At 35.4% G+C, this 27,694-nt stretch overlaps 2 protein-coding genes across 2 annotated transcripts in view; one reads left to right on the top strand and one right to left on the bottom strand.

Moving 5' to 3' along the window:
- LOC145964605 (cell adhesion molecule Dscam2) overlaps positions 1–27,694 on the bottom strand; it is a 216,202-nt gene that overhangs the window by 179,325 nt on the left and 9,183 nt on the right. The window lies entirely within an intron of this gene.
- Positions 935–11,150, top strand: LOC145964606 (uncharacterized). The gene is made up of 2 exons (XM_083087572.1): positions 935–1,284; positions 7,390–11,150. The coding sequence occupies exon 2, from the start codon at positions 7,442–7,444 to the stop codon at positions 10,892–10,894; it is 3,453 nt and encodes a 1,150-aa protein (XP_082943698.1). The 5' UTR covers positions 935–1,284; positions 7,390–7,441; the 3' UTR covers positions 10,895–11,150.

Here is a 27,694-nt window from a genome sequence, read left to right as displayed (position 1 = left end):
GAACTGGGGTAAAAGACTCGTGCGGCTCGTGCTGGGTCGCGAGGACGTTTGTATTTTACGAACATATATGTATGTGTATGTGTGTATATAAGTCGGGTGTTTTTTTTCAACGCACGTGTGTGCAGGTGCGTAACTTCGGAAGAGAAGGAAGTACCTTACGAGAAGGAGTTCCGACAGTAATGGCTAATCTTTTTTCAGATCCCCGAGCTTTCAAAAAAAAAACTTTTCTTTAAATCCCTAATAAATTTTGTCATTTTTCTGCATACGAAATATAGCTGACAATGAGCACATTTTATCCATATTGCAGTTTTATTTGTGTCTTCCTTTGTATAAAAATATACGTATAAAATATGCCATATAAATTATGTAAAACTATAATTTTCGATAAATTTTAATATAATTTTACCAGTCATTTACGAAAAATCCAAAATTTTCTATAAAAGCATGACAAATTTTTTCTCTTATTCCTTCAAAAATAGATTTTTCTCTTTCCTTTTTCTTTCCGTTCCAATTGTTAAAAAAATTTAACTTTTATTCTCTCCATAATTTTCCTTTTGTCTATTCTCTTTTAATTTTTACCATGAATATTTTTAACGATGGAAAATAATTCCGTTTGACAGTTCAATAAATGTTCAAAATTAAAAAAATCTTGACAGAAAGATGAGGAAGAAAACAGTGATTCTTTCCTCTGTTTTCAGAAAGGCGTCGGCACTGACTTTGAAAGAACGTGGGGGTGGCAGGCAGGCAGGCAGGGGGTTAACTCCGTGAGGGAGGGACATCGAATCGTGGAACACGGGGACGGGGGTGCGGCGCGGCGGCCGCGGCGGGCCGGAGGGTTGAATCAGCGCGGGGGTGTATGGGGGAATTAGTGGATGGTCGCGGACAATGTGGGGGATACTTTCTCATATCAAGTATGGCCGCCATCGTGGCACGATGGTCAAAACAATAGTAAGTAGCCGAGGCCGCGGGCGATCCTTCTTCTATCCTGTATCGTCGCGCGCCGCCATGATATATACTTTTCTTTTTCTCTTTTCCATTTTCTTTTTTCCACCTTAATTATCGCCACCTCGCCATCGACAGCGCGCGATCTGCCATTATTCCACCCTCCTCCTCTCGGCTTTCCAGTGCGCAGTGAACAAAGTGGTGTTATCGTCGCGTTATCGCCGGTACGCACGTCCAGGCACTCCTCAGCGGTATTTAACAAATGGATAATAACGAAGGATCATCGACTCGTGATTTCCCGGAGTGGTTTTGCATCCGAGTTGCATCGCGTTGCTGATTACGGTGAGTACGATCTTTCGTCCTGGTAATCAAAATTATCTGTGCGATTAGAGCACACATTGCGATGCCACATATGGATTGAAATCAATTTAATTTCGCTGCATAATTGTGTTACAATATCTTGTAATTCTACGCATGTACGGCAGAATGATTGTCACGATAATTGACACGAATGAGTTACAGTTTGTTTGTAGCGCAGAAATTTTTAAACTCAAACTTCTTTAGCTTCGATCTTTATCTCTAGATCCTTACTTTTGATTGATTGAAAAACAAAATATTAATTCATGAAATTCCAGTCTTGTTTGTCAATTACAGAAACAAATACAGAAAATTAAAGATTTCATCTGTACTTCCTTTTAGAAATTTAGTTTATAATATTCGAGTCTCCTTATCACACGAAAATTTCTTTTCACGATTTAAAAAATTGCCATCATTCATTTATCACTTATGTTGTTACAATCGAGAAAGGTGACGTGATAAATCAAAGTGACAGGATAAAATGGAACTGTTGAAACAATTTTTGCGCGTTCGACTCAATCGCTCGGTGTCTCGGTTACTGATGGATTACGAGACCCAAACTTCGCGTATCCCAAACTTCCGGATCCTCTCACCGAAATAAGCACGATCTGCCGAATGCGCGAAACGACACTGAACCGCTCCCTCTTTCAGGGTGGACTAAGAGAGTACCGACCGACCGGTTACTCTCGCCGCGACGTCTTTTGCATGCGAATACTCCACGTGGTTCATCCGGCGACACGCATTGCGCAGATCCGACCTTTCGTGATCCCCACCTCTATGCGAGAATCGCACCTTTTACCATACCGTTACAGATTCATGTGTAAGCCCATCGACTATCAATTCAGCCTTCCATACATACTTTATGATTTAAACCAATCTAGTGTGATTTTCTTATCGCATGCGTATGCATGCAGACTTAGAAATATTTATTGATAAAAAAATTTAGAAATTTATTTTAAGCAATTGCAAATTTAATTTATACTTACTTTTCAAATGATTTAAAATATTTTAAACGTATATTAAGAATCTTAAAAAAATTCGAGTTTCATCATATATTTTTAAAATATTAAAGAATTAAGAAAGAATAATTAAATGAATAATAGAGAGAGAGAGAGAGAAAACATCCAGTGGAAAGAATTAAATTAAAATTGGAAGAATATTTTTAATAACATATTTTTTTATATTTTTTTCAATGATACTATATTGTATGTATATGTCGAATATAAATTATCATGCGTTTCTCACACAAGCAAGAAATATTAATATAAATTGAATTTTAAGAATATTGCACACATTAAATTTTCTTACTTAAAAATAATATTATTCAATTGTTAAATCAAATTATTTTTTTTAAATTAATTTCTTTCCTCTAGGAAGAATTTAATTGAAAAAAAAGAAATGGATTTTGATATACATTCTCATACTCTAGAGAATATTTTATTATATTTTAGCAAAATTCAGAAACTTCCTGAGAGAATATCTTCTATTTTGTTACAAAATACTCAAATAAGCGAAAATTGCTTTCCTGAAAAATAAAATTTTCTGATTCATATACCTTTTGCTGAGACTACACAGGATTATTGATTATTCATTCATAAATATGAAAAGGTTTATTTTATTGAAACATATCATACATTGACATCAAATCTTCTGTTCCACTGTAATTAAGGCATACTTTAGCGAAAGCCACGGCAAAGTGGATCTGCCGCTGAAAAACGAATCGCGATCGTATCGGATGGACATTTCGGGACATCGAAGGGAAGATGGACGGGCGGATGGATTTTCAGGACTGGCGTGATGATATTTGTCTTGTTTACGGGAAGACTTATGCGCGTGTGCAAACCGCCGAAGTTCGCTGCTCGATCAATAGGCCTCTACTGGAATCACACGTAAACGGGACCCGTGTGTATCCGCACACGCCCACGCGGCACGCGCGCGCGAGCGTGGAGATACACGCACACGCATACGCGTAGAGATGTACATACGTGTGCCGCTCGCTCGCGCGCGCACATCGAACCAATCCGCGCGAAAAGTTTGCGCGAGCTTCTCTTTCGACTTTTTACGAAAGGAGAATTACAAAGCTTTCATAATTCACTGTCCATATCCGCTATCGATCTTCGTCTCTCTCTCTCTCTCTCTCTCTCTTTCGTGTTTTCTCTCTCTTTCTCTTTCTTTTGTTCTCTGAACCTGTGTTGATGTCTCCACTTTATTGCTTCACCTTACGTTCGATTGATTTTGCTTGCTTTTGTCGACCTGCTGTTTCTTTTAATTAGATTTCATATATGAGTATAGGTATTTATTAGTATTTATCAGATTTCATTTATTGAAATATAGAATAAAAAAATGTTGAAAGCTGTAAAATTTAAATAAAGTATAGTGCAGATTACTAATATATACTAAATTATACTATATTATTATATATATACTAAATGATTTATTTTATATAGATTCAGATATATTAAATTATTTATTTTATATACTTTTTTTATATATATTTTATATATATTTATTATACTAAATTTTATTTATTTTAAATACGACATCAATAGGAAAAGGAATGACTCATAAAGCCGGCGCGTTTAAATTAATTAAATTAATTAAATTAATAGCGCATACTATTATTATGTCATTCGTCCCTCCAATTCCAAATATCGAATCATCTTCGTATTTTATATTCGTCAAAATTATTAAGTTGCAGTTAATTTTTATTACTCGTCGTCGTGACGTTGCAACGGGAGCAGCTGCAAAAATACATTCGCCATGTGCTTTCGTCCATTATTCCGTGAGAGTGCAACGTTTTGTTTGTCATTCGACATCCCACACGTCAATCCGTGCAAATCAAAAGAAATCTAGCAAATGCGCGCGTATATAATATTACAATGCTCCGAACATCTTTCTCTGTTTCACGTCGTTGTCCTCTGCATCTCTAACGTAACATGTTTTCCTAAAACCCTTTCGCGTTATGGCGAACCGATCCTGCCGCGGATCGGATCACCATCCCCCTCTCTGTCATTCATCCAATTTCGACGGTGAGTTTCCACAATGTCCCTACGCGAACATACGGGCCTATTTACGCGTATTTTTGGAAAATCTGTCAAACGTTGCGTTGTAGAAATATACGGGTGTCTCAGAAATCCTCATCCCCACTCGATCTCCCTCACGATTCTATTATTTCTTTCTCTCTCTTACGTGCGTCAACGATTGCTTTACAACCCTCGCGTAATCCATTTTCCATCCCGTTAACATGCATACATGCGTTGTTAACTGCGTTGTTGTAATAACCGATATGTAATGTAATAATCGTTTTTTTTTTTAGATAAACCAAAAATGAAAAACAAATCCGCGGGATAATTATTGCATTAAGGAAAAATCTTTAAATTAGTCAGAGTATCTCTCTCTCTCTCTTTCTCTGTTATTAAAAGGATATCTATTAGTATTTTTAGGAAGATACCTTTTACATATATAATATCTGTAGACATAATATATAAAAAAAATTAAAAAATTGCGGAGCAAAAATGGCTTCTAACACACATAAAAATAAAAAGAAAAAAAATATCATTTAATGTTGCATTATACAACAATGAATATAAAATGAAGAAAAGGGAGATAAAATATATTAAATAATATTTACTGCGCCTAAAATATTATTTCAAGGCGGACTATCTTATTACTAGCGCTCGGATAATTCCGGAAATCATTTACCACGGAAAATGCAGTAAAACGCAGTGCTAGGACGATGATAGGGTGGGGAGATTTGTATCGGTCTCCAAAGGTGGTAGGGACGTAAAAACGGCATGACAGGCCCTTCATAGGGCATCGTGCCTATATTTAACAGTAACCTGGCAGAATCCGAAGGGGCGTAAACTGCCGAGGGTCGCGGATCAGGCACGCGAATACCTGATCTTTCGGTTTTATACATCGTCATTTCCATGTCTCTCCGACAATATCCTTGCGTTTTCGCGTCTTAATTATTTAGCTATCGTTTCTATGTATTTTGCACTTTCGTGAGTCTCATCAATTTGACGTAAAATCGAATATAAAACCCTCAAGTGGCGCGATATTTCAATAATTTTGATATCCTAAAGGAGAGATCAACACAAAAATGGAAATACTCTCGCGCTTGACCATTCGAAGTCCACGTTGATTTATTCGCGATATGTAACAGTGCTCTTGACAGGAAGGCGAGGCAATTATCCTGTTGCAAAATGCGTGCTGTTTCGAACTTGCAGTACAGACGAAATTTTTGTAATCGATGTGACGAAGCTGTGCTCGTGCTCTTACGACGATGATGTACGATTTTCGAGATATCTCGGCACCAGAGCAATCTTCATAATTCACCATGAAAAATGATTTGAAACACAAGTATCCCGCGGGTGAGAGCTTAAGTATAAATTACGATTAAGTGTCATAATTTTGAAATAATAATTGCGTAAATAATATTCCTGTGAACATTGCAGATATTTAATAGAAATATTTTATTAACGATTATGAATTATAATATAATTTCTAAAAAACTCTTAGTAAAATTAATATTAATATATTTGAAAATGATATATAAAAGATAAATATATAGAAATTAATAATTAGTAATTAAATTTTTCTTACGCCTAATAAAGATTACGTACAAAATGCACGATCGCAGAAGAAAATCGATAAATTTCAGCATTGATAATTTTCTTTCTGTCTGCTACATTAGCGATAAAACAGGCAGTCTACCTATAAGAATCATTAATATGTTTCCGAGCTTATGCACGCATGGCTCACGCGATCTTTTCTCACGCGTGTATCATGCACGACTGGACATAATGGCAGATACCGTTGAGAGTTCACTAACCGCGCACCGTCCACTTGCATTCGCGATACGAAGCTGTCATCCTGAATTAGTAATTATGTCGCGCTTCTGAAATGCATATTCGTACTATCCTCCGAATTCCCCGAATGCGTGGGGTGGATGTATAATATGAGTCATGGGGGGTGCTCATTCTTCCCCCTTCCGTTCCTTTCTTCGAGACCGCACGTCCATCGCGCGCGAGCGAGGGTGTCCCGTTCGCCGTATCTCGTTCGTCAAGTTTCGCATGTGTCTTTCAGCAGCACGAAGTGCTCGTTAGCTGACCCCAACCTTCCAGCCCCTCGGACCGCGTCGAACGAAATTATTATCATCTTTCTGCCGAATTAATATCGCCTTCCACGAGCATTCGCGAACTTCTGTGCCAGTGAGACGACGTATATTCGAAATTATATTAAAAATATTTCCAGATTAAACATATCGAATATATTAATGTGATAAATTATTATAACTCAGCGAGAAAGTATTTATTTGAAAAAACAAAATCTTGCAAGTATAACAAATTGTATTATATTTTTTATAAAATTATTTGCACATATTTTCCATTGAAAAATAATTTCGTATGTGAAAATATTGTATACATATATATCTAATTGTAAGTATTTAATCTATCAATATTAAATTTATCGCGTCGTAAGCTATTAATGCCGCGAACATGTTAATGTATTCACAAAATTGCTGTATAGTTTTGAAATCAATAAATATCTATATGTCATTTAAAATTTTATAATGTGTTGTAGAAATAAATTAATAAGATAAATAGTATCTTGATAAATTGCTTGGTAATTAATAAAAATATGATTATCAATACATAATTAAGAAATTTCTCCTCTCTTTTTCTTTCATATATAAAATATTTAAATGTTATAAATTTTTCTTTAAGTCTACATATATATACATTTAATCAAGATAATTTATTTTATATTTTTATCACTTACTTTTTCCTCAAAGAATTATTTTTTCACCACTTGTATTATGATTTGTTGAATTTACATTACACAATAGATATTCTAACATTATTAGGTAATATTACATATATGATATTAGTATATAATTATTATAGATATAATAATATAGATGTGTATGAATAATTAATTATATAAATTTATATCATTTTGAAGCTTTATTGAAGAAAATAAGAAAAAAACTGTATTCAATGGATTTTCCCTTTTCGCGAAATCTTTATAAGATACTAGATTCCTTTCCGCAACTTTTTAAAGAGAAATTTATCTGTTTTTTGCCAGACGGGCAACATCGCAGGAATAACGGACTGCGGATCGCGTGATCCACCGAGAGATGTCATCGAGCATGACATCGTCGCACGAGCCGACGACGACGATGGCCGAGGCGGAGCTGGACAGCGACGGTTCGAGCTGCGGCGAGCGCGACACGTGGAAGCGCGTCCGCGGCGATTCCGCCGATCTCGGTGTCGGTATCAAAAAACGTCGGAAGCAAACAACACCGGTAAGATTTTCGTCCAGTATAGCGACAGGCGCGCATGAGGATGGGTGCGAGGACGAGCGCGAGGACGAGGATAGCGAAGGTAAGCCGTCATCGCGATCGCCGTTGCCGAGCAACGAGTATCACCATCGTCAACACCATTATCATCATCAGCCGTCGTCGAAAGACGAGAATCTCAACAACGAGTTTCGTTGCCACTTCTGCGGCCGGTTCTTCGATAGCGACGAGACGCTCAACGTCCACGTGGACGGCGAACACGGTGGCGCGAGACAGGCGACACCGAGCGTCACCGTCAAGGTAGAACCGACGCAGCAGCTGGATCAGACTAATGATGGTCCCGTTAGCCTCTTAAGCGTCAAGAACTTCGCGACTACCTGGCTGGCGTCCGGCAGTCAGCAACACGTGCAATCGCAGACGCAGATGCAATCGCAAGGCGAGGAATCGTGGTCGGGCGGTCCGGTCAATCAGATCGCTACAATGACTAATCACTTGCAGGCGCTCTCGGGTTTTCCTGGCGCTCTCGCGCAGTATCTACCCCTACCGAGTTTTCCCCTACCTGATCCCCAGCAAGTCCCAAGATCCTCCCTCGGTCCGATGCCGATCAAGATTTTTAATCCGGACGCGTACTGCGATATGTGCAACAAGGAGTTCTGCAACAAGTACTTCCTGAAGACGCACAAGGCGAATAAACACGGGATCTATGTGGACTCGCCGGCGCCGAGCACGGCTACGGACGCCGCTAATGTATTCGGCGCCCCGAACTTTCATACAGGTAATACGAGCGTGAAGCTGGAACCACCGACGACGCCGCCGCAGAAACGTTTCCGCAACGAGGAATCTACCATAAAAAAGCACAAGCAAAAAAATGAATCGTTGATGGATCAGCAGTCGGACGGTCAACAGATCTCTCTGTCGCAGAACGAGGAGGATCGGGAGACTCCGCGCGATAGTCCTAGCGGCATGGAGGCGCTTCTTAAGCAGGAATACGGCATCGAACAGGAAGACGCTACCTTTATGCCGGCTCCTAGACACCTTTCGCCCCAGTCCATTCAACAGGCGCGCGATTCCGGCTTCAGCGCCGATCTTCTGCGTCGTCTGGGCGTCATAAATCCCGACGCGTTTTGCGAAATCTGTTGCAAGGAATACTGTAACAAGTACTTCCTGCGCACGCATAAGATGAAACGGCATGGTATTGTGGTACAAGACAACGAGAGGTCACCTAGTAACCCTGGCACGACTGTCGCCACGTGGCACCAAGTGCAGACTAGTCCGCTGAACCTGATCGTGGCCGATTCCATCGCCGCAGAGTCCAACGATCGTATCGGTGAAGAGCACGAGTGCAAATCTTGCGGTATCCGCTTCCAAACGATCGGTCTTTATCAGGCGCACTGCAGGAAGATACACGAGGGCGAAGAACGTGGCACGCCGAAACAAGAATATGACCTAGAAAGTTCCGATCAGCGCACCGATTCGATCTCGGAGGATCTTCAAAAGCTGCAGACAATGATCATGCAACTGAATGGCTTGGATTCTGATAAAGGATTATCCTGCGGCGTCTGTGGTAAAGAGTGCGACTCAAGGTCGGCTCTGCGCGTTCATATGGCGACCGAACATGGTGTCGTCAATGATGAAATTTCGTCGCCGCAGGAAACATCGCCAACGCAGATCGTTTCGACTATCTTCTGCACTTTGTGCGAGAAGGATTACCCCACCCAGGAGGCTCTGAGGAGACACATCAGCGAGGAACATCAACCTGTTGTGTCCAGCGTTATCACGCCGCCGACACTTCCGCCGACGATAATCTCCTCTCCCGCCAGTTCGACACCAACTAATCAGGCTCTAAGCAATCAAGCGATGACGATAACAACGACGGCGACAACGACGACGACTACGGAAAAGAAGATGACGTCATTGACGCCTACATCCAGCTACTGCGAAATATGCAATAAGGAGCTGTGTAACAAGTATTTTATGAAGACGCACATGCAACGAATGCACGGCATCGAAATTGAAAATGGTGCGCAGATCGGTGGTGTTATTTGCAATATTTGCAACAAAGAGTTGTGCAGTAAATATTTCCTACGCGTTCACAAACACAATACCCACGGGATCGTCGATGAGAACACGTCGTCGGCATCAACATCGAACAAACAAGAGTCTTATGACGCTTCCAGCGCAGAAGATTCGGTATTGAAGCAGGAATTGAGCGATCTTAGTCATAAGTATTTCATTCACTTCACCGAGGTATGTCCGATCTGCAATCGAAGGTTTCGCAGCATCAAGTGGTTGAAAGCCCACTTGATGGGTGATCATGGCAAAGTCGGGATTGATAAATGGCGCGAATTAGAACAGCAATATCAAGAAACGCCCAGAACCAGCGGCAAAAGTGTCGCTCCGGTAAAGAACATCCAACAAACGTCGAACCTGAAGATTCCCAATGGCTTTGAGATTCAACAAGTCAAGTCGACCGATTGCACCAATCTAGGAAATCAGGTGTTGTCAAATTTCTTTGGTTCTTCGTCCGAGGAACACCAGTTAAAAAATTATCATTGCGCCTATTGCAACTTTGCGACCTCGGTGTTGCCGTTACTCTTCTTTCACGAACGATCACACGTAAGTTTCCAGGAAGGTGACCGGCCGTTGCAGTGTCCGATTTGCTTGCAGGACTTCCATCAACTGGAACTACTTCATCAGCACCTACTCGCTAAGCATCAAATCCCCACTTTGCTATCGCAGTTTCAGTATCCTCTTCTGAATAATTTGAGATCGGATGCTGATGTCAAAGCGAGCGACGCTAAGAACAAAGCCGATCAAGATACCAAGGACAACCGAGCGGGATGCAGTCCGCAGATCGATAAAAATATTCCCGAGCCCGCGAAGAACCAACAGCAGGATGAAACTGCCGTGCAGGTGACTGCTCATGGTGCATACAAGTGCGCTCAGTGTGGATACGCGACGACGAATCTAAATCGAATCAAGAAACACGTGCGAAAAGATCACAAAATGATCGGCGATCCAACGGAGATCGTGATTGCCGAACTTAGCAAGACTCTGAAAGAGGTGGCGAATAAGCAGAAGGTACCGGCCTGTTTTGCGATGCCGCAGGACATGAATTCGAACCCCGATAAAACCATCATGCAACCGTTCTTGATCGAGGAACAAGATCTGATGCAGGCGGGCGTCGAATCCAGCTCGGCGAAGAGATTCGCGCCAGCTCTGGTCTACTTGCCAGTTAAATCCAGAATCAGCAACGCCTTGACCGCTTCCTTCACTCTCACCCCCGCCTGAGTTTAAATTTTTATTGTATCCGCCTCGCATCTTCGAGCGACAGCATCTACATCTGCGATCCGAGCACATGGTATTGATTCCTATTTATTGTGCAAGACGAGCGGCAAGTATTATTTGCACCACAATATTTTGATGTTTCACTAATTTTTACGTAATTTTTCGCAACTTTTACAAACTCCATTATTATAGGTTAAACAAGCTCTCTGATTTCATATTGCGAATTGGTAAAGTAAAAAGATAGTCGAATTAATATGATATCAATTAAATAGAGTTTATATTTTACGTTTTCAAATTTATGCTACAAATTAATTTTAAACCGTTCAAAGCTGGGAAAATATTAATTCAAAGATTAATATTTCGTACACTTTTTAAAAATTTTTGAATTATTTTCTTAGACATTAATCAGTTTTGAAAATTTCTTTTACTACATATAACGTTTGTAAGAAGAAGATAATTCAATCTGAAAGTATTTTTCGTCACGATGCGAAATTGCGAAATTTCGTGACGCATCATATACATAAAATATGTGGAGATCATTCTGAATCATCAAAAAATACGACTATTTTTACCGCGCAATCTTATTTCAGAGTAGTTTGAAGAGCGAAGAGGTTTTATACCAGACCGACTAATGAACGGTTTTCTTCGAAAGGATAGATCCTCCCTCAAAAAAATAACGAGACGAGATTGTTATTATTGTTCTAAGTAGAAGAACATACTCGTTATATATTCTTGTAAATACTTAATCGTAACTAATTAAAAGCACGAACGGGTGATCGACAAAGTTCCTATCTTAATCGCGATAAACTCTCTTATATCAGAAGCCTATTATTTTTTTTTATTCTTTCGCATTTTATTTTCTCTCTTTCTCTCCATTTTAGTTTCGATTTTGCTGAACGAAAAAATTTAATATAAGATCAAACATAATTGTTCGATTGACATTAATTAACACATTATTTCTTATTTTTTTCGCGCGACTGTTTTAATCAATATTATATATAAATATACATATATTTACGCATAAAAGAGAATAAGCAGAGAGTTTTCAGAGATGAAGAAGATTTTTAGAAGAGAGATATTTATCATATGTATACATGTGATAAATATTTCTATAGACGCTAGACCTCTAGACTTCGGAAAATCGGCAGAAGGCGCTAATTAAGCGCGACTGCTAATTATCGTCGCGACGGCCAAGAAGGCGACAGTATGATCTGATATATAATGATTACCAGAGCATTGAATATCAATATGCAAAGAGAATCGCCAACCAACTCAGGGGTGGACACAGTATAACCCGCAACAAAAGTACAATCGTATACACAGCCAACACATTACATAGACTTTAAATAACTTTTAAATATAATGATGAAACGTAGCGTGTGTGTCTCGTAAATGTTCCGCGGATATCAATATAATATGATCGACCTTCTCTATCTTAGGGGAGGTCGCATACCGACCAAGCTCGATCCATACGAATATTTGACGAACAGCCTCCAATTTATATATATATATAAATATAATATAATCTACATATTAAAGTTATATAGAGCACACTCGGATTTTTAACTAAGAGTTATCTAGTCTAGTCGGTAAAAAATAAAACGCGAAGAGACGTCGAGTTCGAGATAAAAGTTCCTGCCGAAAACTGTTTCGAACCTCGTGCCTTTGCAGTTTATAAAACCCGCGAATTATCACGCAAGTCTCGATAAAATACCCGATGTAACAGTCTGATCCGTGTTACGATTATATAATAAATAAGTTTTCTGTCGGGTACTTTTGCGATTGTATTGTGTAATAGTCGGCCTCTTCTACTCGACGTAATTATAAAATTTTTCACCTTGAAGATAATTAACAAATAATTGAATAATTGTTCTTTGAATTATATAAATATTTATCTCAAAACTAAAAGAATAATAATATCATGACGCACACAATATTTATTTGAAGTTTTCGCATGACAAAAAATAATTTTAATTTATTCTATTTGTAAAAAAATTTCCAGGAAAGAAAGTGAGATAAAAAATATCTAAATCATATATAATTTATTTAAAAATGTCAATTATCTTAAAATCGAGTTACGAAAGCTTCATTAAATTATTTTGACGCAAAAATTTGGATTATTTTTTCGGCAACGGTCAAGGCCCGGATTCGATCGAAATGCTCGAAAAGACAGCTGCAGTCAACTGCACATTGACCATACCTTCGATAGCGAAGCGTACAGCCGTTCTAAACTGCCTAGTTTCCGAAAATACCTCGCAGCGCACCGGTGCATCTATCCCTCGACAATGAACAAACATGCATTTCCGCCCACGCAATGTTGCCCCCGCTGTATGAAATAACAATGCTGCCTACTCAATCCAATCATTACCCAGAGATATTTTACATATTTTTATTTCCGAAATATTAGAAAAGTGAAGAGAGAAAATGTTATATTTTGTTCGCTCTTACTTATGTTTTTCTAATCTTCCTAAAACAAAAATAAAATAAAGTAAATTATAAAGTAAAATAAATCAAACTTGATTAAGATATAGATTATATTTTTAAAAATAAAATATACGCATATATATATTTAAAAATAAATAATTATAATAGCTGAATCTATTATATAATTGAGCCATTTGTGCAATTTTGAGAATCTAGCTCGAACAACGAACAATAACAGAGGGATGATCGATGCATCGCGAATAACGGATGAGACAATAAATAATTGCGATCGGGTAGAGTGAATTGCATCGATTCCCACTGAAATGCAACATTCGTAATGCGAATTCGGCGCTGTCAAAGACGGCAATGATTTATTCCGAGCGATTTCCATCGCCCGGGCTGCTTTTTGTCTCAGAGGCCATAAAAGTTTTCCCCGCGCGCGCAGCTGAAACTCGAGATCTGCGTCATTTAATGGAGCGCGCACCCCGGAGGGCCGGCCGTTGCCGAAAATTCGTCTGAATTAGTATGCGCGCACGCGTGCATTAACATACCTTAGGGGAGGAGAGAGAGAGGCGACCGGCTATTACACAGATCTATCGAGGGAGTGGGAAAAAAAAGGAAGAGAAGCGGAAACGCGTTGTCGAATGAAGGGAGAAGGAGCGATTTTGGTTGGGGAGAAAACGAATTTTTAGACGGCATTGTCGAACTAGCGAGATGGGTCCGGACAAGCGAGATGGGTCCCCCCCACATCTGGTTCCCCTCCCCCTTCCTCCTCCCCCCCGCCCGCCGTCCCTCTAGCGAGAAGGTCAGAGAGGAGAAAGGAGGTCGCGACCTTGACGAGGATTTTTCCGAAAAAGTCCGAGAACGAAGCTCGAAATGGGAAGAGGAAGGCGCAGCACACATTCTCGCCCTTCCCCCTCCTCCTGTCTCCCCGATTTACCCGGCTCGCCTATTCTTCTCGTTCCACGTGCGCGACGCGCGGTGACATGCAAAACGACCGTCTCTCCACCCCGCTCTTAATTGCGGATCCCATGCAGATACGCGCGTATTGTGCATTTAATGGCCCGTGCGCGACGCGTTACGCACGGGGGGAGGGATATACAGATTTTAATTGTTGTCGAGGGAAAGAGAGAACGCTACGCACACGGATATACGTACACGGGGTGGATGATAAATCTGGGCATCGCCGGGTAAATCACGGTTTTTCGCGCGCGGTTGATTGCATTCATTTTCGAATAATAACGAGCGTGCTCGCGATAGACGCAAGATAATTTTTTTTTTGATGCTTCGATATAAAAGGGCATATTTCGAAATATAAGATATCAAAAAAATTCTGATGCATCCACTTCGAGGTTTTATTGAATAAAACGAACGATGATACTTGAAAATAGTGAAAATTATTGATAGAAAAATGTTAGCTTTTTATCATTTTTATGATAAAGCCATTGGAATGAATAACTCAAAGAGTTTCCTTCGTGCCGTTTTAAATTATCACCCGGATCAAAATGTGAAAATTTTCGCTCTTTTTTATCGAACATCAAAGATTTATGCGCGCGAAATGATTTTCCTTTATTGCGGAAAAGTGAAATCTAGTTTTAGTCGCATCGACATTGGTGGTTCAAAATTGAATTTTCTCTTTTGCTATTTATATTATATCTATATTTATAACTTGATGAGAGTATTAGACGGGCGCTGAGTGTAGTCAGATAATTACGAATGTCGACGTATGCCGAAGCCGAGCGTAAGATCATAATAAAGTTCTGAGAGAAGTCCTAGCGACTCGCATGCCCGATCAGCATTGCCTTTGTAACATAATTGAGCACAAAATCAAAATTTTACCCGTAAACCAAACGAAAAAACATAAAGTATATATATATACATATTGTTCATTAATATATATTATTAATTATATTAAGAGCGTCGTAGGCTAAGTACACATTTCAGTATGTGAATAATACAAATGAGAATTACGTACAGTAGAGTCTCGTTAATTTTGGTCCTTTGGAGGGATAGGAGCGAAAATTTCTCGGGAAACAAAAATTAACGGTCTATCCATTATGACATGGAGAGAACGCGATGTTAATATTCGTGCAAATATAATCGTGGAAAAATACCAAAATTAATGGAGCCACAAATTTAAGGAGATTCTATTGTAGATATCTACGTACATCGTGTAATCCGTGTAACATTGGGTGCATACGAGCGTACGCGTTCAACAAACATACGGTATAGAGCGTATATTTCGTGAAGAAAATTAGAGGAATTAATTAATAGCATGTCTAGTCATTTTGGAAGCGATTTACAATTCCTATACCTGATCTAGTCACACGATCTAGTCACATCTAATCAAGGCAAAGTATTTCGATTACAGCGTAATCAATTTGTCATTGCTCGACTAATCGCATATTTTTATATAAGACTACACGAAACGAGATATATTATTTTTATTATTTTATATTTTATATATTCATATAGAAAAGAATCAGGTAAACACACATTACATATGCATAATATATGCATGCAGAATGTCCAAAGTAACACTTGTTCATATTTTTTTTCTATTGTAGACATAAAATTATAATTTCCGTTTTGACACTTCTTTTTAAGCTTTTTCTTGAATCTATAAAGAATCAGAAATTAATAAAATAATTTTTTTTTAACCGAGCAGTTTGATATCACGCACATCTTTGTATAATTTTTATAATTTCTGCAAAAATTGTTTAAAAATTTGTCAAATTTTATTCTTGTTGCTACGTATTTTGAAGTCGCATTAATATTGAATTTGCATCAAATTTTTTTTCTTTAAGAAATCTTTAAAACGAGAAACAACCTAAGGGAAAGTGTCATCCAAAAGTTATTAATTATTCTTTTCTCTCCCTTTGATTTTCCTGTAAAGGTGGTTATGATTATTATATGATTTCAAAAGATTAATCTCTTGATATCATAATCAAAAATTTTTTTATCTAAAGTGGGAAAAAATACGAAAAGATTTACTTTGTAGGCACATAATATATTTATATATACGGCTGATTCTTTCTTTGCAATCATTTCTATTTTAAATTATTTATACGTGTGATCAAAAGAAAATTTATGAAAATAAAGTTATTTTCTATCTTTTATTCATTTTTGCTTCTTTTTTGTTGTCCTTTTCGTATTTAATCAATCTGCACAAGTTTTATGTTTATAATTCAGTGAGTTCAATTATCGATGCTATAGATGTATACTAAAATAATCATGAATAAGTATAGAGATCATTTTCGTATTGAATCAAAGCATCGAAATTCGAACTCGTTGAAATTACACCGGCTTGAAACGCTGGTTTTAAGATATCGAATTACCCAATTCAGTTCGATGAGCGGCTGTTAAAGCACCGTCGACTCGTTGGTTTTGTTTTTTAAGGGTGTCGCTCCTAGGGTACCTTTTTGCCACCGATGACAAATGATATCTCAAACAAATTAAATTTGATAAATTGTACACATGCGCGTACAATTCATGTGTGTTTTTTATGCATGTGTAAAGTAAAATTTCCTCTAAATAATAAAAAAATAGCATTCATCGAATATAATTTTTCTAGATTATTTTATACAGAGTGAACAGAATAAGGAAAAGATAATGATATCTTAATATTGTTTGGATTAATTTATAAAATCTCTTTTAAAAATAAAAATAATTTACAAATTAATATTATTAATTTGTTTTCTTAAAGATAAATTAAATGATAATGTTAGGATTAGTAAGAGTCTAGAATTTTATTCAAGTTAGTTTATTTAATTAGTCACCTTTAATTGAGGAGAATCTAAATAAAAGTCGAAATTAATTTGGTTCCGAAGAGTAAAAATAATATATATGAGAGATATGTGTATTTAAGTATATAAGATAAATATTACTTATAAAAGTATAGGATGAAAATATCTAATTTCGTATTATATCTTATTTTTAATAATACAATTATTAAATAGTACAATTATTGAATAATTTTTTTTTTGAAAAATATTTAAAAATTTCTGAAAACGCATATATCAGTTTCAACAAATGCAAAATTTCAATAATTATATTTCGAATAATACAATATGTAGCCTCAATATAATGTGGTTAAATTTAGATAAAAAATATATACTTCTATAAAGAATATATATATATTCCATTATGTATTTTATATAATATTCTAAATAAATGTAAATAAATATCTGAGCAGCTTTATTCAGAGTCACTCTGTATAAAAAAAAAGTATAAAAGCATAGTTAGAAATTTCGACAATATTTCCCTCAAGGCATTGTGTTATTTATAAGTAATGGTGAACGATTCGAGACATTATTTCCCGATAGCAGGACGATGGGCGCTATCGAACGAAGGAAAAAGCGAGTACGATGATTTTCAATCAGGAGGAACATCAAGCGCTTGCGCCATATAGAAGCTTTCCTTTTACTTGATAGCCTGTGGAGAGTCGAGTCGAGTTTGAAAAGGGAAAGCGGAAAGACTCGTCGCGTCTTTCTTGCGCGCGCGCATCGAGCGACGACCGATGAGTAAATGACACACAGCTAAACCCCTCTATTCTCTGCGTAAATACACAGACGCGTGCACGTGTATACGGACTCGAAAAACGAATGTCCACCCGCGCCCACGCACACACATATACCGTCCGGTTGTGCGGGGGGGGAGGGGGATATGTATAAAAATCAATAATATCTTGCGGTTTCCAAGAGCTCCGAAAACGAAGGAGAACGTGGCGCGAAAGTGGTGGTCTTTCGCCCTGTAGATATAAAGACGAAGGATATTTCGTTATCGTTCGTTATCGCGCGTATATCGCGCAATAAAGAGAGCTGGGACTGTTGATCTGAACAAATTTTATTGGATATTTTGGAGGAAAAAAATATGAATCATGTGTTTGTGCAAGAAGCATGTGCACAAATGTATTTTTTTCTGAATTTTTTAATATTTAAATATTTTTAATATTAAATTAAAAATATTAAGATTTATATATACAACAAATTACAGATTATATTTAAATAGCATCAGCTGACATTTATTTTTATGATCGTTCGATCTTTAATTATATTGACTCACAACCGACTTCGATATTTATATTTATATTATCGTGTTTCATTAAAAAAAATTCCAAAACGGGGTTCGAAACTTTTAATTTAATATTTTTTAATTTAATACATATATTCGCTCGTTTTTATATCCACTGTTTTGGCTCTATTATATTTCAATAATAATTATAATTGTTTTGTTTTTTCGTTATTTACAAAAGGGTGACTGAATCAAGATCCACGGTAAATTTCAGAAAAAAATATCGAACTGTTCACTCTCTCCTTCCACTCAGATCGGTCCATCTTGCTTCTCCTACTCATCATCATCACAGTCTGCTTATATCCTGTCAAGGAAGTGGATTGCAATTATCAAAGCCTCTCCCTTTTTCCTCTTTGGACCCACTCTTCGACCTTGTTCCCCTGCGTTCACTTTCTTCCCCTTCTTCCACTAACTTGTAGAAATTTTTCCTCTCGTAATAATTTCACCACTACCGTCACAATCGTTACCACCACTATCGCAACAACTTCTCTCGCGTTTCTCCCGCGTTCTTTTCTTCGTCTTGAACTTTATCGCGGCCACAACCGACGTCTCGTACGATCAAAAAAATCCACGTGCCGGAACGAGGGTGAAATTTTCCACGCGAGAAAACTCGTAAAAGTGACAGAAAACAGCGGTTAAAGAAATAATCCTCCGGAATTCGAGAAAGAAAATCCTTAAAGTGAAAGTATCAAGTTTACTTATAAGTTTCCAATTAATTAAATCAAAGAATTTAATACCATTTTCGTACTTTACAATAATTTTTTAATATAATTTTAATATAATATTAAAATTTTAATATAAAATTTTAATTTAAAATTTTAATATAATTTAATATAGTGTTTATTTAATATTATTTGATAAGAATAAATATGGAGAAATTTTTTCTCAAAATTATTTATTTCTCCACATTGAAATAAAATATATAAAACTTTTTTATCTTTTGAAATATTATTATTTGTCTTCTTAATTTTCTTTTTCAAGTCATTAATTTAATCATTTCTTATTCTCACATTTTTAGTTTGCAATCTACGATATTTCCAACTACGCAATCATATTTAGTCGAATATGTAACAATAAATATTGAATTATTTCAATCGTTATCGATGTCGTTAAATTCGATGGACTATAAAATCTTAATTCCGTCAATGATTGTCGGAGAAATCGTCGCAAATAAATAACAGACGATGATATCGCAATCATCGCAAGTAAATAATATTATCGCAAATAATTATCATGATCGATTCCACTTCTAAATTTATTAACTGATTAAATCTTTCAATTGAAGAAGAGCAAACATCTCTTAAGAATATTTTCAAATTTTTTTAGCTAAGATATTTGATTTTGTTTCGAATTCAAATTATTATTGAAATATATAAAAAAATATAAAAAAACCACGCTCGTATTTCAATTTTATTCTATCATATTCCGAGTTTATTGTTGAACGAGCTTGACACATGTCTTGGACAATAAAATATCGGGTAAGCATAGGAGATATAACATTTCGTAAGCGCTGTTTCGCGATCCATCGAACGAACCCTTCGATATAATGCAAAAAAAAAGTGCGAGAAAAAAGAGCGAGAAACAGGGAATTGTTCCAGAAACCCTTTCACGGCTTTTCAGCTTGCGCCGCGAATCACAGAAACGTTTCCAGTCGAGCGCTTCCACGAAAAGGGTAAAAGCGGAGAATCCGCGAAACAGGAATCGAAAAACGGCGAAGGGTTGAAAACGGGAGCATTGTGCCGGCCTCTGTTCATGTGCACTATCGCAGGAAGAAAGATTAAATCCTGGCACACAACCCTTTATTTATTTAGCGCCCTCCACGCGCCGGGTGCATGCGCGTTTTCCCCATTTTGACGGATTTCACCCCAAATTTTCAGCTGGCACAGCTCTCCCTTTCTCCTCTCGCTAGCCGATTTACACAATATTTTGGAAATCCTTTATAAGATTTCGCTTCTATCGTTCTCTCTCTTTCTCTTTCTCTCTCTTCCCTTACTATCGTCGGCTTAACTCGCTATTGTTGGGTCTCGACGGCCCCTATCGCGATGACCGACGACGCCAGATGGGTAAAGCGCATCGATCGTAAAGAATCGGCGCAAAAAAAGTTTGTAAAACACCGCGGAATTCGTGAAATTAGGGTTGACGCCATATGAGAGAAATGTGAAAATATGGAAGGAGGGAAAATCCCTGTGTGACACGTGTCGCGTTTTTTCATTCCTTTTTAAGGCGCGGGGGAAAGGTGTGGTACAATAGTGAGAGAGTTACATTTTGAAGAACTTACAAAGAATTGAAGTTTGTTTGAGATTTCATTATGCGAGAATATATGAGTCCAAGTATTTCGAATAGATTTTTTTATCGATAATCTGAGGTATCAAAGAAGATTTTTTTTTAATCAATTTAATTTAGAGTAATATCGGATATCCTTTAATCTTACCTGAATCTTAATTTGATCATGATAGAAGATAAAGCGATCGATTGTTTTCTAAAAAAATAATTAATCTTTAGTAATGATAATTAACAAAAATTTGTAGTAGCTCATTTTTAATGCAAATATAACTGCATCTTTAATCAAAATTGCTAATTAAGATTAAAATTTATGTTAAGTTGATGTTAAGATTAATGTGATTTTATACACACAAAAACATATATATATATAATAATTAATTTATCTCTAAAAGAGATAATTATTAGTCATCGATACATTTCTATCAAAGTATAAGTAAATCATTTTATCTTTCTCTTATACTTTCTCTTATAGAAATGTATTGATGATATATATATATATATATATATATATATATATATATATATATATATATATATTGTGTATCACGATTTTATCTATATTATCTATTTAAAATGTGACAAAAAAGCAAAAAGATGAAACAAATAAATAACATAAAATTTCACTAGAGTTATACAGTAATCGTTGTTAGCATATCAATATTAATAATCATTATGGAGCGACACCCAGTTGAAAAAAAATTATATGTATTTACAATATTTATTATTTCCTTTTTTTCAGTCATCTGCATTTTTCTTTTTACACATAAGACAATGCTTGACAATTAATCAGTCATTCTTATGAATAGTTCGAAGAATCCCAGCTTGCATTTACGTTCAACAATCGCGAGACAATAATAGCCTTGGAAACATTACACAAGCGACATTCATACGCGTACAGAATAATATATAGACTGTTAAGAGAAGAAAAAATGTTTAATATTTTTTAAGATATAGCATATTTTTAAATTTTAAGTTAAACGAATCCCTTAGCTCTTTATCCCGCATATTTTTCTAAATAAATTCTTTTATTTAGAATCTATCTTTTTTTAACAGACAGCGACTTTTATTCAAATAAGAAGTTAATCGCAAGAGATATTGAAATAACAATTGCACAAAAATTCTTTTTAAGCGAATGAAATATAAGAAAAAAATCTATTAGCAACAATCTATTTCAATGAACGATACATGAATCTTGACCCGATTAATTTCCTTCGTACACTCAGTATAGACGCTGATACTATAACAATGTCCGAACTGACGCAACTGCGGAATGTCAATCCTCAGGAATCGCGTGGCTACCTCAGCAATGAATTTTTACAAAGTCATACGTTTTTATTTAGACATTTGCAGAGACGCGGAGCGCTCGCGTGGAAGAAAATGTCGTGGTTATCGCGACATTTATCAAGAATGACCTTGCGCGACAATAATGACCAAGGTCCGCGTCGCGCAAGAGAAAATTCAGTTCCTATTACATTGTAAACGGCTAGGTTCCTAAATTGAGCTTTACCGAGCGACACGTCAGGTTAGTCCGATCGGAATAGATTTGTTACGTCGAACAAAGCTGGTTCCGATGGAATTGGACCAACCGTATCGTATTCGCGCGCGCACATCGATATATGTATAATTTAATCGATAAACGAAAGAAGAGCCTCTTTAAACATATATGTATGTACATGCATAGAACATCGCTGTTTTATGTAATAATTTTATACAAAAAAGATTATATTGCTTCATATTAAAAAGAAATATAAATCTAGCTTTCTTTTCCCGTCTAAATATTATGCTTGTTTTTCTAAAATATTACTGAAGAGAGACTACGTATAAGCATTATTAAAAATATATATTAAAAACAAATATATAACTTTTACATTTTAATTATCTTTTTTCTTAAGTTTTTTTTCGGAAGAACCGAAAAATATATTTCATGTTTTTCACCTTTTATAATTGTTTTCTTTACACGAGCTCTTCTTTTGCTTATCAAATCAACAACAAATGTAATCGTCCGTGTGTGCGCGACGTTGTAAAATTAAATATTTTTTAGAATTAGACTAAGTAATTTAAGAGAACGACGTAGAATTAAGATACGTAATACGTAACGCATGTAGATGTACAATGTGTAAGTTTCGAGGATAATCAAAATTAGTGATTAAATCGATAGAGCGATTCCGCAAGAAGCCGACAAAGGGTGATAGGTATTTAAATTAATACGATCGGTAAGCATCAGCGATTCAGGGTCCCCTAGTTACTTCTTTCCTCGACCGATGACGAGAATAGCATAATTAAATCTTATCTACTGGAACAAGAAAAAGTACAAGACATCGGGTCAACATGACGAATTATTAAATATATATTTACCAAAGTGTGCATTAGAATATATACATAATAAACGACTAACGATAAATGTCACCGTAACTTTCGATTATTTTACAGACGACTGTGTTGCGAGATGTGCGCAGTGTAACATTATCGAGTGCAAGTTTTTATCGAAAAGCGAAAGGCTGTAATCACTTAATAAACACTGTAACGAATTTAATTTATAATTTCCGCCTTATTTTTCGATCGTAGAGCCTTTCTTTTCGACTGATTATGAAAGAATATAAATATTCATTGAAGATAAATACCTAATACACAACTGTGCACACAAACGCGTGACGAATATTAATTAAGTTAGAGGACAGATGTTATGGCGTTTTAACGAAATTTTTAATTATTAAGGAGGCACATTTCATTTCTAGATTTTGCGGATTTATTTTATCTTTCAATAGTAATAATTTCGTAACATAAAAAATCAAAGAGATAATTATTTTGATTCTAATGTCGCTTAATAATACCTACTGTTCATTATTGCGCAACCATTTTTGCGGGAAAAGGTCGGATTGAATAATTAATGGGTCCTATTGTATATTTTTGCCAAAGTTCTTCTCGAAGACGAATTACTTTTCAAATACTCTGCCAACGTTTTAGAACGATAAGATTCACGAATCGTATATCGTACATTAGCTTTCGTACGTAACACGAGAGTTTCGTATAAAAGGTACCGATCGATTCATTTACGGTAATCGCTATCCCTTACCACCTTAAGTGTGACGGTAATTTAAGAGAACAACAGCAAAACGAATGTTCCTATTATAATGCTTTCATCTATTGTATTTATAGATATTTATGCGATAGTAATTATATATAGTCTTTATACCGTACTCTCTCTATAACGTTTTTGTTTTAGTACTTTCAACAAATGACGAACGGCATTAGTTATGCATACATGGTAAATTTAGTACGATTTAACAAAGGTCAAAAATTGTGTATCTATATTTATGATATATATACATACACATATAAAATATATATATATGTATATATATAGTGTGGCCCTACATAGGCTCTATAATCTAATCTTGACATAAAATGAAAGTCTCTTGGTATCTATGAAATTAGAGATCAGAACGATTAAAATTGATTGCATTCTTGAAATATTAAACTGTTAACGTTTAGTCTGTGAGTCACTCTGTATATGTATATATAGTATATCGATATATATATATAAAGAACTGAGAGATTAATATAATGTGTGTATGATTAAATTAATTAGTATGAGAAACTATTGCGAGAAAGCACTCGTCTTCTGTAACTTATTTGTGTAAAAGACACTATATCAAAATTATTTATCTGAAATCTTAACTTATCTTGCTACAAACGCGCGCGCGCACATATTTTTTGATATTAACGTATATATGTTATTTCGAATAAAAAAAATCCAAAATCAAGTCGTGATATACATAAACATATATAAAAAAAGAATTTGATACGTGAAACAAAAATTGCGATATTGATTGGTCTCTTTTACACAAATTAGATATGTGATATGGACGGAGAGTGTGCTGTGCTTCGGTGTCAAAAAAGTATTTTTACCCTTGACCGAAAGATATTTTTGAAATTCACGTACAATCGTGACGATGATTTGTCGTAGAGATAATTTTTTCTTTCACATATATATATATCTTTCCTCTGTGTGCGATACTTTTTTTCTTTCGAAGAAGCCGTTGGTGTGATTGCCAACGAGCGACTGAGGGTACAAAGTGTATGAGAAAGGAAAGAAGAGTAGGAAGAAATTGAAAATCAAAATATTCGGAATCAAAATTACATTGTAAGTTCATAGGGATTATATTGTTCGTCGATAAATATTATTTGTTAGCCAAGAATAGTTGGACACGTCCAATAATATAGTCTAACAAACACTAAGCTCTTGTTGTTCTTTCACCCACCAGTTACCATTATTTATCTCTTTACAGATTTAGAAATAATTCCGAAATATTTCGATTAAAAATCATACAAAGCCAAAATAGAAAGTGCAACAACAAAAATGTAGAAAATAACAATTAAAAATATAAAATATGTATGTATTTATATAATCACATAACTTAGATAAATTGAATTTAGGTGAACGTATTTCAGAGATGAAAAAAAGTTTCATTATTAGTTAATTTATCATATTAATTTATTTAACCTAAATGATATGATGTGTGTGAACAGAGTTATCGAAGAAAAGGCAGTTTTATATAGCAGGAAAATATTGATAAAAATTGCGATAAATCACATGCCTGATAAAACTAATATAACAAGTGGCAATTGACGAGAGAAGCTGAATCGTCGAATCAGTTGCATCATAATTACAATCGATCCTTACTATTCGCACATCGTATATACAATTGATAAAGAAATCCCCCGGTATAATATAATCTTGTCTACATATCTATGACGTTATTTCTCATATGTCTGGAAATTATTTTGCGCTACGCGCGCGATAGGAGACAATCTTCTGTTTTACGTAAGAAATACAAGAACGTGTTAACACACATATTTTTTTCTTTCATAAAATAAGCACTCTGAAAAGATTTCCAAGATACGCTTCATTCATAATAGTTGAAACTTTTGCCTCGCGAAAATCAATTGCAACATGCTGAATAGCGATAATTAAAATTCTCTCGTGCAATAGAAAAAACTGCATGATAAAATCAAAGTGCACTCTTATCGGAACATATCCCCTGTACATTTCAGCATCTTATCGATAGCGCAATGAAACGTAAAGAATTTCAATCTTTGCACGCGATTGAAAATATGCACGATACATCAAATTTTACAAAATACGCTTGTTAAATTTTACAAAAGTCATTCGTTACCGCGAACGGAAAGATAAATGTTTCTTTAAAATTACACTACGTACATACAAGAGGGAATGCAGACACAATAACGTTATATAACATATAGTTGTAGAAACCGATGACATTATTATCCACCAGGTAAAATTATAGAAACAGTGATCGCGCGTTCTTTTTCTGCGAAAAATCCGGCGTAAAAACGAGTTATTTATTGTAATTTTTTACCTCGGTTTTTTACTCGATGATTAACAATAAGTGCATGCCGTTATGAGTGCAATTGTCGTCTAGTATTTCCCGGATAAAAGCACTCGTGCATCACCTCTTTTTCCTCATGTTCATTACAAGAAAAAAAAAAGGAAAAGAAAATAGGGGAATTGTGCGTCTTATCTCGAGAGTTAGCACAATGATGATCGCGCATATGATATCTAACTATTTATTTGACGGCAATCTTAATTCGGATTTAAGTATTATCAGACGTCGTAACAATGAATTGCAACAAGTGTAGGTCACGCAAAGATTCGATGCTCGTTTAAAAAATTTTATTGCCACGTAATACTCCGTCGTATAATCGGAGACTCAAAAAAATATGACACATATTACTTAAATAATATAATAAAATATATATATCGCGTACATTCTAAAATATTTTTTAGAGACAATGCAAGAGAGAATAATAGGCGAATTAATTCTTGTATAAATTAATGTTTTATAAGTCTTATGCAAGTTAATTGAATAACATTTTTATTTAAAACAAATAAATAATTTATATTAATGATATCATATTTTAAATTCGCCTATTTCGCAACATCAGATTTTAAGTCTAGTTTCTAAAATCATCATGTTATTTAATAATTATTTATAGAGTAATACACATTAATTTATAATTTGTCGAGAAACAAATAATTTGCGTAAATAATTAGAGCGTGTTTTCGTTATCGATGTATTGTTTAAACATTTTATGCTGAAAGTATCGTGCCTCTCGTTTGCGTAGCTTGTCACGTCGAATGTTGTGCAATGTAAACAAACTTTACAACTGTTTTATTGCATGCTCTCGTCGGCTGTAAATCCGATGAATACTCGGGGCTCATTTCCCTTCGGTAAGCACGATTATAAAATGCTAATACGCTTGTATGTGACTCGTCATTTGGAATGTAAGCGCGCATTGCAAAACTCGATTTTCTTGATGAAACTAGTTTAATTTCGATTTTCGTGGAAAAATATTTGAAAATTGATATTGCAACGTCTTCTTTTAATTTTCACTAGAATTGCAAATATCTTTATCCTATAGGATCAAGATTTCCGGCAAAAATAATTTGTTTCCGCTGAAAACCTTAGTTACTTAAAAAAAATTCTAATATTTTTTCTTTATAAAAACATAAAAAAAATATACTATATGAATAAAGTAACTAAATTTTTATTTAGCAATTTTAAACATATATAAAATTCCAATTATAATATATTTAAAAAAATAATAAGTTTCTATTTCATAATCTATTTAATAATTATTTTAAAATAATTTGCAAGACGCATTAGATATTATTAGACGCAGTATATTTTAATATTCAATTATATTAATATTCAGTACATATTAATATTCATTATCGATTCAGTTAAACCGTAAATTTTTCTGTTTTAGAAATAAAGAAGATATAATTTAACATCTTTCTCTTTCTCTCTCTCTCTCTGTCTCTCTCTCTTTCTCTCTTAATCACTCAAATATCGTGATAAGTAATCAACTTAAGTCCACATTTATTATTGTTGACTTATTTACGAACGTCGACATATTTCTATAACGTCACTAAACGTAATGCCGCCAGTCATTGATGATGATCTCGTGCCATTGTAACCTCTTTTTAATCTTTGTACT

Source organism: Camponotus vicinus, unplaced genomic scaffold (genome assembly GCF_025532165.1).
Source record: "Camponotus vicinus isolate PSW18456_S1 unplaced genomic scaffold, iyCamVici1.0 SCAF_13, whole genome shotgun sequence".
In the NCBI taxonomy this organism is placed as follows: Eukaryota; Metazoa; Arthropoda; class Insecta; order Hymenoptera; family Formicidae; genus Camponotus; species Camponotus vicinus.
Note: the sequence above shows the minus strand (reverse complement) of the source record. Positions and strands in the feature narration are given on the sequence as shown.

Excerpts from the sequence above, each read along its gene's own strand:
- LOC145964606 (XM_083087572.1), top strand. The coding sequence starts at position 7,442 with ATGTCATCGAGCATGACATCGTCGCACGAGCCGACGACGACGATGGCC.